This window comes from the organism of the source record quoted next, unplaced genomic scaffold (assembly GCF_019419815.1).
Source record: "Pyrus x bretschneideri cultivar Hongxiangsu unplaced genomic scaffold, Pyrus_bretschneideri_v1 Contig27, whole genome shotgun sequence".
NCBI lineage: Eukaryota > Viridiplantae > Streptophyta > Magnoliopsida > Rosales > Rosaceae > Pyrus > Pyrus x bretschneideri.
In genome coordinates, this window is record NW_025999579.1 from 3,376,176 (window position 1) to 3,391,004 (window position 14,829).

Genomic DNA, 14,829 nt, shown 5'->3' on the forward strand with positions numbered 1-14,829 from the left:
ATCCTATCTAACATGTGCATAACTAGGATTGATTATACTATAGTTGAAATGTTACTCAATAATTTTTACTATAATCGATTTTTTTCCTTATTCCAGGTAAGTAAACAAGCTCTTGACGCATTTCAAGAGACCGATTTGTGTAACCTAATCATAAAACCTGGGTAGAACAAACCACAAAGCTAGGTAACTTGTGGGGCTACCGAAACATCGAATGAACGGTTCTGATTAATGAGAAAAGTTTATTTCCGTCCTCTCTTAATCACAAGGAAGAGGGTTAGAGTGAAGAAAAAGGAAGAAAACAGCTGACCGCAGCACTCATTTTACATGCCAAAAACCGAAAAGCAGAGTAGCAAATTTAAAACGACCGTCTACTAGGAGGTTACTCACAACATGCCAAGCACGTATTTACTCCCAGCACACAATCATCTTATACAGTATATAAATAGGTAAATACATTATATCTGTCTTAAACTGTGTATGATTGCTGAATTGTGTCGATGTCGAGCCCCTTCAATCTCACCACGGATTCTACGTGACCTTTCAGTGTAGTGAGTTCCCTCAACCTACAAGAAGGCAGGAGTCTCGGTTAGAGAACCAACGCAACACGAAGAGACTAAAATCTCAAGCTGAAAAGAAAGTTTGCAGCTCACCTTGCAATCTCAGCTCTTCTTTTGGCCTCTTCGGCGATCTGATTGAGTTCTGTGAAATGTGTTCGTTCTGTAAACATCTTGGTGTCCGGTGGTTGCAACCCGTGCAATGTCCTTTGTGCGTGTGCCCATTGAAGCTCACGTTGTTCCTTTCCAAAGTCCTTTTGCCTTGTGAAAGCAACCTAGAAACAAAAAAAAACAAAGAACCCCTCAATAAACAGTTAACAAGAAACTCCCTGATCAAGTAAAACTGGGTAAGCAATCCGGAGTCAATAACGTACCCTCTGTTCAATCAGTAGATCCCACGCCTTCCCGCTCAGAGCATAGCGTATCATGAATTTTATGATATCCAGAGGGATATATGTGACAATATTATAAAGCCATATCACCCCGGCCCAACCCCATCCGATCCCCTTAATGGCCGCAAAACTCCAATTTGCATAGACTGCAATCAAGGTGGCTATCTGCTCAAAATAGAAGGTAAGAAATTCAGTTTCCCGTCAAAATCAATCAAAATGAATATAAAACGCGATGACTGGGAAAAGTGGCTCACCAGCTGAGCTATTATAAAGGCCACCATAAGCAACAATCCAGGTCGCTCAATAAACGACCAACTTCGAGACCGTGTAACAAATATGAGGGCCTGGCTAATAATGCTCACTTGTAGATATATAGCAGAGGCAAGCTTCCGAAAGTCATCATTAGCTGTTTTCTCAAGGGTTGATACCCCAAATGTTCTCTGAAACAATTAGCGGCTGGATATTAATTAACCGTTAACAAGAGATGACAAGTAGCAGCAGCATAAGCACATTAGCCCCACGAATGCACATTTTATGACTACAAGTGATACATCAGCAACAATCAGAGCATTTTATGCTCGAACAAGACAGAATCTTACTGGGAAGAAGTCTGTTTTGTATGCTGCCCAAAAGAATATCACAGTCATTATTGCCAAGTAGCCTCCGAGCACAATTCCAGTTGCAAAAATCTCGGCCAGCTTCCAGCTATCTGGCAGAGGAGACGGTTTGACTCTGTCCTTTGATATTGTCATGATCGTACCTAAAAGGTCATTCTGTTAGTAAATTCTGCAGAAGAAAACACTTAATGGCTATAGAAGAGTGCATGTGTTTTCAGCAACAACATTGACCAAATATCAATAAAAGATGGTGCTCACGAGAGACAAAACAGGACTCAACTAAAACAAAAATTATACAAATGCGTACACAGAGAGAGATTTTGAACAGGGAAAAGAAAGAACAAACCATCATTGAGGATCGCAATAATAAGCACCATGAAAGGTGGAAAGTCAAACTTCCATAGGAGAGCCAGCAACATGAAACCAAGCTGTCATGAAAAAGAATCAGAAAAGTGAGGCCATACTATTGAATGCTCTAAAAGAAATTTAATTCAAAATTTTATGCAAGATGCCATCTACATGAATCAAACGATTCAAACCAAAGAACCATTAACTTACCACAATACGAATTGTGATGGAAACAGCATATATCTGCCAACCATAAACAAGAATTTGTTACTTATATAGTTCACTGCTGAGGTGGACAATGACTCTTAATCACAAGAATAATATGCCACTTTAGAAGCTTAGAAGCTTACTGTGTAATTTTTCATCCTCTGGAAGATTGCCCGACTGGTCAAAACAGCACTAATGATGACACTAAGGCCAGGTTCAGTAAGCACAATATCAGAAGCACTGCGAGCAGCATCTGTTGCATCAGCAACAGCTATACCAATATCAGCTTTTTTGAGGGCAGGAGCATCATTGACTCCATCACCAGTCATTCCGCAGATATGTTTCCTAGCTTGCAAACGTTTCACGATCTCGTATTTGTGCTCTGTACCAAAACAAAATTAACCCAGTCACTCTAAGTTGGATATGTTCTAGCAGCCAATAGAAAAATCTGAAAACATTTTCTCAAGCATATAATATGGTATGTGCGTGAGCTTTCCCCAACAATGGTGAGAGAAGAGCATACCTGGGAAAACACCAGCAAAGCCATCAGCTTTTTCTATCAGCTCGTCAATCGGTAAAGCAATAATTGACTCATCCTTGTCCTGTCCTAGCAAAGCAGATGAAGGGTACATATTGGTTCCCATCCCCAAGCGACGTCCAGTTTCCTTTCCAATCGCCAGTTGATCCCCTGACAAAATACAACTTTGAGCAAGACGGCAACATAAACAAAGAACTAAATACAATCACTTTTTTCTATTGAACTCGGAGGCAGGGTGGCAGGAAACACAACTAATTACATGCTTGCAGTATTAGAGACTCCGGTTAATAACATTATTAATGAAAATTAACAGAACAAACTTCTACCCATTTCTTTCAACACCTATGTCTCTTAAAACAACAAAAACACATCAACCTGTTAATACAACAGCTTCACCATAACCACATATCAAGTAAAGTGTGCACACGCTGCAGTATCCATGACATATCAACCCAAGGATGGGCCAACATTATGCAGAATATCAAGGCATAACTAAATCAGGACCAAAGTATGTTAACTGAAAAGTGAAAACAACGACTTGGATTGCTCATGATTTGTCAAAGATTCAGCAAAGATTTATTAATGCTTCTTCAGATATCCAACAAGAAGAAACAACACTAATTTATCCAACTAAGGCTACTATAAAGAAACATACCAGTAATCATCTTCACATTCACTCCAAGATTTAACGCCCTCCTTATTGTCTCTGCACTGTCATGTCTAGGTGGGTCAAAGAGTGGCATTACACCAACAAATTGCCACGGGGCTCCAGCACTCTCTTTCCTTCCTTCTGGAACTTCCTGCATAAAACAAATGAAATGACTTTAAATAAGAATAAAATTTTAAACTACAACACAAGCCCAAGATAAAGATTAGAGATTCAGTTACCTGGCATGCTACAGCAAGAGATCGTAAACCTCGCTCAGCAAACTTATCAATAACAGCATGAACTCTGCGCTCAATGTCTGACTTATTGCGTGCAAGATTCAAAATCTAATAAAAAAAAGCATCTGGGAATTAGTATTTAATCTTGAAAACAAAGGGAGGACAACGACATAAAGTGGAAGGCAATTTACCTGCTCTGGTGCACCTTTGCTAACTCTATGCATTTTACCATCACGATCTAGATAAGTCAATGCAGTTCGTTTATCAGTAGGATTGAAAGGAAGGAAGTGTATTTCTTGAATTCCAGCACGTGCCTTTTCACAAAAATCAAAAGAAATGGGATTTTTAAAAGATAATAATGCATGTATAACAAATATATTTCAGAAACTACTCAAACTTCAAAATATGCAGTAAAACACGCCTAAAGAACTTCAGAGCTATGTTTGGAAACGGGCACAATCCAATATAAAGATATAATCACCTCCTTAGGATCAGCAAGCATCCCAACTATAGCAGTATCTATTGCATCTTGATTCTCCAGTCTGGAGGCTCGAGCTGCCATCAACACAACAGCATCTGGATCCACTCCTTTTGCAAAAACCTACAGGTTTAAAGGTCAATCACGCATTTAAACAAGGATTTTTCATAGAGGAAAAAAAATATTTTATTATAAATAAGCAACCTCGATAAGATTTTTGTCAACAGTAAGCTTATTCAATGTCAGAGTTCCAGTCTTGTCACTGCAAAGAACATCCATGCCTGCCATCTCTTCAATTGCTGTCATTCTCTTTGTAATAGCTCCCTGCAATCATTATTAACAAAACTAATCACGTTCCAAAACACCTTATACCACGTAGTGCTGTAGCATTACAAGGAATCAAACCAACCTGCTGTGATAATCTATGAGACCCAATAGCCATTGTCACAGACAGAACTGTCGGCATGGCAATTGGAATTCCACCAATGAGAAGCACAAGAAGGTTATCAATTCCAGGACGATATTTTCGGTCTTGAATCGGGTACATGACAATTATCTCTATTACCATCCCCACAGCAATGGAACATATGCAGAAATTCCCAATTGCAGTCAAGACCTAAAAAAATGAAATGAAATCAGAATCAATAAAGTCACAGCCCACAAAGCCCAAAATAAAAGAAAGCCAAAAAAATACTAGTCTCCCTGCCTTTTGGAAATGGCCCACTTGATTCGTGCTATCAACAAGGTGAGCAGCTTTTCCAAAGAAGGTATGGACACCGGTGGCAATGACCACTGCTTCAATCTCTCCTTGTTTGCAAGTAGAACCAGAGTACACACCATCCCCAGGGCTTTTCGTCACGGCAAGGGATTCACCTGTAAGTGCAGACTGCAAGCCCAAAATGGAAACTTCAGAAACAGCCAAATTTTTCCAAGACTCGCCATTACATATTATTGCCAACTTCAACATGATAAACAAGACAGCTATAATTGCAGATCAAACCTGGTCAATTTTCAAAGGATCCCCTTCAAGTAGACGAGCATCGGCTGGAATAATGTCACCAAGCTTAATACTAATTATATCACCAGGAACTAGAACCGAAGCATCTTGTTCGTTCCACCTTCCATCTCGAAGGACCTTTCAAACATTTCTTTTTGTCAGAAATGAAACCGGCAAAGAAATTGAAACATATATCACAACAGAAAACTAACAGTTGTGCGCACACAATCACATCAGATTGCACCGCATCCAGAATAGATACTATACTAAGGTGAAATTTATGGATTACTCAATTCCATAATATAACACGTACTCCTACAACCTTAATAAAAACAAAAGACAACAAGTTTCCAATCTGATACCTTTGCTTTTGGAGCCAAACGAGCCATGAGTGCTGCTGCAGCATTACCGGCATTGTTTTCCTCAATGAAACTGATAGTGGAATTGATGACGAGCAGGGTCATAATTCCCACAAAATCTTGCCAATCCGGTGGCTTACCCTGCACACAGAAAATCATGGTACAGATCAACTAAAAGATAAGAACACAAAAGCACAAGCAGCGGCAAAGAAATAACAACAGCGACCGAAAGAGCCAAGCGGTTACCCCTCCATTTGCAAGAGCAATGGCCATTATAGCAGCAGCTTCCATAACCCATGAGAGAGGATTCCACATAAAACCCAAAAACTTCAAAAATTTGCTCTCCTGAAAGTTTGAAAGAGACCCAGAACATGGAATTGTGTAAGCATAGTAGGGTAAGCTTCAAAAACACAAAATAATAAGAAAAAAGGGCTGTAAGCATGAAAAACTAACCTGCTTTTCTTCAAGCTTGTTGTGCCCAAAAATGGTGAGTCTTTCCTCAGCAGCCTCACTGCTGAGACCCTCTTTGCTACATCTCAGATTCTCAAACACCTCTTCAATGGGTATATTTTCCTGCACTCACAGAGTTCGTACGAAAGGTAAAAACCAGTAAACAAAACCAAAAACCCAGATAAACAAACTCAAAAAGGCTTCAAATTTCTCAGATCTATATACCAAATCAACAGTTTCCTTCAACACAGCATCCAATACTTCAGGCTTCTCCCCCATCTTTCCCTTCCTCTCCAAAACTGCCTACTCTTTACCTTATATCTCTGCAAAAAACAGTCAGAGATCAGGCGCCATTGAAAACCCACAAGAAGAAACCAACCTTTTTCTCTTGCCTTAAAAAAAAAGAACTTTGTTGGCCCCAAAAGAGAGAAATGAACCTTGAAAGATGGAACAAAAAGTGAGAATTTTCAGAGAAATAAAGCAATACCCAGTTGCAAGAACTTGAATTGGATAAGAAATACGATAGGAACCGCAAATGAGAAGGACCCTCCTTCTGGCCACCAAACACACAGGCAGGGACAGAGAAGATGAACCGCTAAAGAGAGCAAAGAGTGGCAGTCAGTAACAGTCACCTTTTCTATTCTCTCTTTATTATGTTAAATACTTAAAAAAAAAAAAAAAAAAATTAACGAAAACCTCCCGTCATTATTTATTTTAACGAAAAATCATATTTTTATATTAAAAAATCAATTATGATACTATTCATTTTATCCTTTATTTTATCCTTATTGTTAAAAGTTAATATTTTCAAACATTTTTCATTAATTTTCTTTAAAAAAAACCTGAAAAATGCATTTCATTCACCTAAAATCTCCGAACTTTTAAACAAAACCGCTGAGAATTTCAAACCACATCATACTTCGAAGCACTTGTAAAATTACTACTTTAAATGCTAAAAGCCCGGTCTGGATATGTTTTTAAATTATTGAAAGTGTTTTTAAACAAAATGTTTTGGGATCACAAAAATACTTAAAGTGTTTTCTGTTTAAAAAAAAAAAAAAGTCAATTATGTGGACTTCTTGCATGAAGTACTTCACGTACTTTTACATAATCTACTTGCATGTTTATAAATAATTGGTTTTAAAAATATTTTTATTAAAACGCTTTCATCTATTTTAAAAATACTTCTAAATGAGGATAAAAATTTGTAAAACTTTATTTTTGAAAGAACAGACATTGTAACTTTAAATAATGGTAATTTTATCTCTATCTTTTTTTATATTATAAGATGACAATTTATAGATGAGGTTACCAACCAAACTCGAAAGCCATTGAATCATGAATTGCACGTTTGTTGCACAAAAGATGAAGGCCAACCATGTTTTATTTTTTTATTGTTTTCAATTTTTTACTATGAAAAGATGGTATTAATCTACAGTTAATACCAAAATTAACTTTTGTGTCAAGCAGTGGAAAAGCGTTGAAACACTAACTTTGACCTTTTCACTCGCGAGTGAATTTTTTATCTTTACTATTTAGTGTAGTGTATGCTCATCATTCTATTTATCACCGTTAGATGAGTTTGAATTTTGAGATTTGTGTTTATTAACTACACGAATCTCGAAATTCAAACTCATCTAATGATGATAAATAAGATGGTAAGCATACATCACACATTAAATAGTGATGAGCAAAAATACTCTATTCACTCACTGGTGATTAGAATTTAAAATGGAAGGGATTTTTGCTATTATTCATATCTAAATACTTAAGCCTCCTGTTAATATTGGATGTCTATTATTCATTTCTAACTACTAATCCATACCTAAACTCAAATCACACGGGAGCAAGAATTTTTCAAAATTGCGATTTTTTTATTAAATGTAAAATTGTGATTAAAAAAACCCGTTATTCTCTCATTTTCTTTACTCATGGTCATAATTATAAGTGGACAATTTTAGTTGTAGTTACTAAAGGATCTTTTAGTTGTAGTTACTAAAGGATCACACCTTATGTGTGTGTAACGAAACAAACAAGATTTTTTTTTTTTTTTGAACAAAAGAAAATTTTTGTTTGTTAAGTCAAAAAAATAAAAATAAAAAGTATTTGTTACGTTACACACACACATAAGGCGTGTGTGATTTTAACCAAACACTTTTACAGAAAATTATTTAGGAACCAATCCTCAAAAAAATTGCAAGTTGATCATGGAGAGGCATTTCAAGTGTGTTTGAAATCCAAAATCACTTTATCTGAAAATGCTTTAAGTAATTGAAAACACATAACAAACGAGCCTTATAAGTAACTCCTTCATCTTTATTAACAGCAATGCTTTTAGAATGATTGAAAGCATTTTTTTGTGAAATTAATTTTGAGTCCCCAAAGTACTTTAAAGTTTTTTAGAAGAAATACCAGATATATATTTCTTGCAATAAGCACTTAAATTGTTTTTCCAAATCCACTTAAATTTTTACTAAAAATTGATTTCAAAAATATTTTTATAAAAAATATTTTTAATCGTTTTACAAACAGTTCTAAACGAGCCCTAAAAAAAATCCTATAAAGTATAAATAAAAAATCTCTTTGACATGTATATCTCATAGAGTCGTCTGTAGATGTACTACTTTAGTCGATAAGAAAAACAAATGAAAAAGAGAAAACAAAGAGATCACAAACAGAGAAAAGTCGATAAGAAGACGGAATGGTGACGCAAAAGGAGGACAAGATGGAAAGCAAAGTCATCACACACTCTCATGACCTTTTGGATGCCCAACTTTGAATAAATATCGAGACTAAAAAAGAGAAGTCACCTTTTTCTTGTTTCTTATAAGTTACTAGCATTCATGCACGAACGTGAAAGTCATTTTTTTCTTGTCTCTTATAAGTTTTTTAACGTAGAAGAAAATAAATAATAAATACATTTAATAAAAATGGTCTTTTAACTAATCAAAGTAGTTGAATCCATATTAATAAAAGTGGTCTTTCAATTTTCATCTATATTTTATTGGATTTACTTTAAGATTAGAAAAAACAATATTTAATAAACAATTGAATGTTATCCCATTGTAACGCTAAGCCACTCCATATCCTTAGTGTAGATAACATCCTTTGTTAAAAAAATGATCATTTGATAACTAATTGAATCACATTATTATATGCGTACAAGAGACTTTTTTATAATTGGCACTACACACCTCTTAAGTGTTTAAAAATTGAGAAATAATATTTAATTAACAACCATGTGCAAAAGACATTTTTTGAATCACAGCGCGCTACGCGCAACTTAGACATTTTAAATGTATTTACATGCATGAATTGCTTCAATATTTTTTTTTTATTTCGTTATTTTCTTTTTTTTATCACATGCACTACGCGCCTCTTAAGATGTTTTAAACATAATATTCATGATTTTTCTTATTTTTTATTATATTTTTCTTCCCCATCACATGAGCACATCAACCTTATCATTTGTTTATTCTTTTCTCTCCTCTTTCATTTTTTTTATTCTTTTCTCTCTCCCTATTTATATTTATATTATATTTTATAATGACCAAATTACCAACTTACCCTTGTATGATTTGATATATTATTTTGGACAGGTTTTGAAGTTTTTTGGCTGAGGGGCAGTTTGGTCCAATTGTTTTTGTCGAAGCTGTGCCCCCAAATTGGGGCTCTGGCTTTATAAATAAGAGATAACCAAAGACCCCAAAAACTATTATTTATTTAATATCTACTTAATTCTTTGTTGCTCCTCAACTTTTTCCTAAGAGCATTTTAAGAAGAGATTATTTTTTTTATACTTATTTTTTGTGTGGCTTTTCTATAGTTTCTATTATTGATTGATACGTGTTTAGTTTATAACAATAAAATTAAGAGTTTAGAAAAACTGTTGGGAGATGCTCCAATCAAACTTCTATCTTGTAATTTATAAAATTTAAAAAATATGCACACCCTACCTTTATCCACATTCTTTTTTGCCAACATATTACTTATTTTCACAACAAAGTACAGTTATGAGTCAAGTTGATTAGAGTAATATGTTCTTTTTTTTTGCAGTTTATAGACTACACCCTAATTTGGATCTCATTTCTCATTAGTTTAGACGAATTCAATATAAACTGTAACTTGTATCAAAACATATTACTCACTTTCATTTTTTTTTTTTTAACAAACGATATTATCTACATTAAGGGGGTGAGAATTGGGATAAGCCTCATAATGGGCTAGCAATAACGTGGCGAGTAACTTAATAAGGCTTTCACTTACAAGTGAAAAAGAACACCACTAGACCGTAGTGCTAAGTGGCTTACTCACTTTCATTTTAGTTTCTACCTATTTATGCTCACCACCCAGCCAAAGTGTACAAATCTCATGGGTCAATATCTGTTGACAATTACTCTCAATGCATTTACAATGGTGGATATTTTGAGCAAACAAGTAGGTTAACAACAAACTGTCATCTTCTGCAAATAAATTAGATACAAAATTTAGTAGAGCAGCTGCAGCTACTAAGTAACACCGGCACCGATTTTAGGTAGGACATGACCGACCCCGTTACAAAGGTTTAGGTTGCTAACATATACATATTTGAGTTTAGGTTGCTAACATATTAAAATTGACTTGGCTGATTTATCAAATCTTTAGTAATTGATTTAAGGGACACTTGGACTTGGTATGCGGTCCCTAATTATCAATATTCTTTGACTGAAACCTTATTGGTTTTCAATTTTCGATTGAAGTCCCTAAAATTAATGTAATGATGTATTTCTATGTAGGTCACTGTATTTTTTAAATTAAAAATTGAAATTTATAGTTGTTTGTAATATTGAGATTTTAAATAAATAAAAAACCCATAATTTGTGGATTAAAATTATTAAAATATAAATTATACTCTCGAATATATATATTGCGTGTGTGTGTATATATATATATATGTATGTATATAAACATGAGTACATTCAGCAAAATTAACAAAAAAAATATTGTACCAAAATACGGGTACATTCTTCAAAACCACACAAAAAATAATTGATATTAGGCTTAATAACATTAGTAAATTTATTTGATTAAACTTGACATGGATACATTCTCAAATCAACAAAAAGAATGTACCCATATAAGTTTAAAAATGGATTAGAAAAAAAAATTGAATAGATTATATATATATATATATATATATAAAAAGGGTACATTTTACTACAACAAATTGATATATTTAAGAATGGGGTACATTTTAAGATTAAAATTTTGAAAAATTACATGAATGGGTACATATAAGATTAAAAAATTGGAAAACTTTTTATAAAAAATTAAGGGGTACAAACTTAATCTAATTTTTTCTTTTTTTTGGAAATGTTTTGAATTGAAAATTATTTAGGAGTTTAATGAAGGTGTGAGTATTAAAACCCTAAATCAATTATTAATTTTTATTTCAAAAATTATGTAACTGACATGTAAATTCATTATTGCATTAATGCTAGGGACCTTGATCAAAATCTGAAAACTAATAAGGAGTACATTAGTAACTAAAGACTAGATACTAATTTGTCCTTAATTTAATTAGTGAGGAACTATTAGCACTCAAAGAAGTTCATTAAGCACTCCTCCCTTATAAGCAAAAACAAAAAATTAGCACCGAGTGATTGGAAATGATAATTTTAGAGTGTCAAATAATCTCCCATTTAGGTTTACTTAATCAATAAAATGATTCGCAAAAACAAAACGCAATATATAAAAAAGACAAAAAGAAGTAAGAAAGATAAATAAACATTATATATTGGGGTGTGATATCCACACACCCCATTATACTTCTCACCCATCTTTTTAATTTTCTACCATCAGATCAGATAAATTAAAGAAGATCAACGGACATAAATTATCAAGGGGTGTGTGAGAAATAAAATGGGATGTGTGGATAGCACACCCCTATATATTTAGATACTAATTAGCTAGCTAGTATGTATTGAGCTATTATCATATGCGAGAAATTGACATGTAAATGATGTAATCAATAGTGGTGTTTAATTCTTTAAGCATGATCAATACTTGATGAAGATGTGCGACGACGACCCACCTCTTAAGTCTTAATGCATTCATTTGTATCGTGACTTAGAACTAGTAGAAAGCAACATATAATTTGAGTTTATTCAATTATTCGTATGACTCATGATGCATGAGCTTAAACTGACATTGAGTTTAGCGTTTTCTCTTATACTCGAGAAGGAAAAAATGTAACAAGAATACTTAATTAACATTCTCTTTTAATTCACTATTTTTCTCACTAATACTTTTTTTCTTCCTGTTACTTTTATTTTTTATTTTTCTAACGGTGGAAAAATTAAGTGTCCAACTAATTATATTATTGCACTTAGTATGTCAAACCGTGTTCTCGGGTAGACCGAAAAATCTCTATGTCACAAGGAGATATGAGTGGAGATTGATATTTGGTTTTGTCATGGAACCAAAGAAAATTAATTATAATATGCTAGAATTTTATGCCCTTTTGTTTCAAATTTCGCATGAGTAATATGAGGAAGAAGTGGTAAGCACCGACAAAGCATCGTTAAGAAAGGAAGACCTCAAGATTTACTTAAAGATTCTGATAATTAATTAAACACAATTGTTTAGAGAAAGTAAGCATATTTGTCACAAAATTTGTATATAATAAGACCTCCGCCAATGGGAGTTGTATGCATGTGCATGAGAATCAGGCACGTCCACGTGATTGGAGAAGGCTTGTTGGCCCAGTGATGAATATTAGACGTGACACTACAGTAAAAAAGACGGGGGGCAAGAGAAGGGTTAAAGCTCATGGATTGTTAGGGTTTTCAACTTCTGATTGAATTTGTTGACATGTTTATGTACGATTCCATTTGCATTTGGACAGGTTTAAGGAAAAGTTAAAATAATTATGATTATTCTTCTCTAATCTTGTTCATTTTACTTACGTCAATGATTCATTTCTAAGATTAACTTTCAGTTACATATTAAAGAAACGCTACCATTATCAAAACAAAGTTAACAAATTCTCATTCATCTTATGTATCTATTGATCTATTTGCTCATATATATGTTGTCACCTTGAGTAATTAACTTCAATTTTCTTTTTTAACAAGCAACCCACTTTTACTAAGTTCTTAAGCACAAAGAGCTTAAGCAAATAATAAATCGCAAACTAGAAGAGAAAAATACATGTAATTTTGAAGACATAGTCGTAGCTTCATGAACCAATCATACATTGTTGACATAAAAACGCCATTAAAATACATGACGTTGCGTTATCAGCTCAAAACAATATTGTGACGTTTGAAAAGCATGCTTAAGTCTTCCTTAGAAATAAGAATCCTAATTGTGACAGTGCCTAGTCATCCCAAATAACTCTCTCTTTTCCTTCCAAGTTACTTCTCAAATAATTCTTCCTATTTTTTATTACTTAATATTGCATTATTTGTAAGGAAAACTAATGAAAAGGGTTTGAAAATTTTGAGTTTTAATAATAAGGACAAAATAAAGGGTAAAGTGAATAGTACCATGATTGACTTTTTAATGTAAAAATGTGATTTTTCGTTAAAGTGAACAGTACCGTGGACTTTTCTTTGAAACTTCCTTATTTGTATCATTATCATCCCATAAAAAAAATTAAAAAAAAAAAGTAACATTATTTGAGTGCACTGTGGGCGATTGTCTAATAGAACATATTAAAAGTGGGATTCTCTATAAATTTTTTGTCACTTTATATTTTTTGCATAAATTTTTGAACGTTTACACAAAAACTATGCAGTGACATATAATTCATCAAAGTCCTATTTTTGAGAGAATCACGTTAAACATTTTTCTACTGTAAATTTGTTTCTTGATTCAAATAAAACAAAAAACAGAACCTATACAATTATTATTAGGATTTGGAGCATGGTCCCCCACCCCAAAGGGACCCGAATGGTTGCAGCGGGTGGCTGACAGATAAGGGATCACGTGCCCGTTTGGCCGAAAGGCATAAAAATCTACCAACAAAATCCTCTTTGAATCATTTTTACAAGAATTTAGGAAATTTATGAATTGTTTTCGTTTATTATATATGGTACTGTCAGTTTTTATCAGATACTATTTATATTTAATTTTAAATAAAAATTTTAAAATAATTTATAACCACATAATATACAATAAACATTCATAATTTACGAATCATCACAAAAATATCAGGAGAGAGGATTCGGATTCTAAAATCTAAACAGCAAAGCGCAATAAATGGCCCCCACATGACGGTTGTCTCCTTCTCAAAAGAAGGGGTACGGTCCGTACTATTGCCGTAGCATAGCACCTTCCAATTATATTTCCATGATACTATAAAGGCAAAAAGGACATATTATGTGCGTTGCACCACATCAGCTTCTGATGGGACTTCAACCTTTATTTTCTGTCAATAATCCAAATCGAATTACTTACTTGGACGGGATCAATGGACGATCAAGAAGGCCCATGGCCTAGGTTTGTGACCTCCATTGCACTTAGTATGAGGGATGCTCTTCCATGGTCTCCCCAAGTGGGAGATCCAGCGTCATAATAATCCAAATCAACTTTAATTTATGGCTCGGTAGACCAACATATCGTAGTATGATTGGTTAGAACTGTGACGAAATTTTTTGTTAATCAATAATATTATGATACTTTGTATAGCGAGCCGTTTTTCGGTATATTGAAAAATCTCTTATGTATCACTTGGAAGAGATTTTTTTTTCCCTCTCTTTCTGGTTCTTGTGGATCTTGTGTTAAATTCATATTTATCAATTTCTATTTTTGATAATGTAAACCTACTTTCCTCATAGAAAGCTAAGATGGAAAGTTAGATATATGTCATTTTCTTCTATGGAATTGGCTGCATGTATTTGAAATTCCGAAATGAGTCTAAACGAGAAAGCTTACGTCGTTTTAACTTATTAATTGCTTAACTTAATTGTTTGATTATTCTCTTAATAACTTTCAATGTAGCTTATGCACCTTCGTTTTC

At 33.7% G+C, this 14,829-nt stretch overlaps 1 protein-coding gene and 1 pseudogene across 1 annotated transcript; one reads left to right on the forward strand and one right to left on the reverse strand.

The window, feature by feature from the left end:
- Positions 1-207: 207 nt before the first annotated feature.
- LOC103935396 (ATPase 11, plasma membrane-type) lies at positions 208-6,472 on the reverse strand. The gene is made up of 22 exons (XM_009345158.3): positions 6,313-6,472; positions 6,051-6,148; positions 5,829-5,948; positions 5,622-5,720; positions 5,379-5,516; positions 5,020-5,154; positions 4,726-4,905; positions 4,429-4,635; positions 4,224-4,343; positions 4,023-4,142; positions 3,733-3,855; positions 3,545-3,649; positions 3,312-3,456; positions 2,642-2,806; positions 2,262-2,500; positions 2,122-2,154; positions 1,910-1,991; positions 1,546-1,706; positions 1,201-1,386; positions 929-1,111; positions 651-829; positions 208-563 (listed from the first exon to the last, which is right to left on the reverse strand). Exons 2-22 carry the CDS (start codon positions 6,102-6,104, stop codon positions 467-469), a joined length of 2,871 nt encoding a protein of 956 aa, XP_009343433.2. The 5' UTR covers positions 6,105-6,148; positions 6,313-6,472; the 3' UTR covers positions 208-466.
- Positions 6,473-14,259: 7,787 nt separating this feature from the next.
- Positions 14,260-14,390, forward strand: LOC125479060 (annotated as a pseudogene).
- The last annotated feature ends 439 nt before the right edge of the window (positions 14,391-14,829 follow it).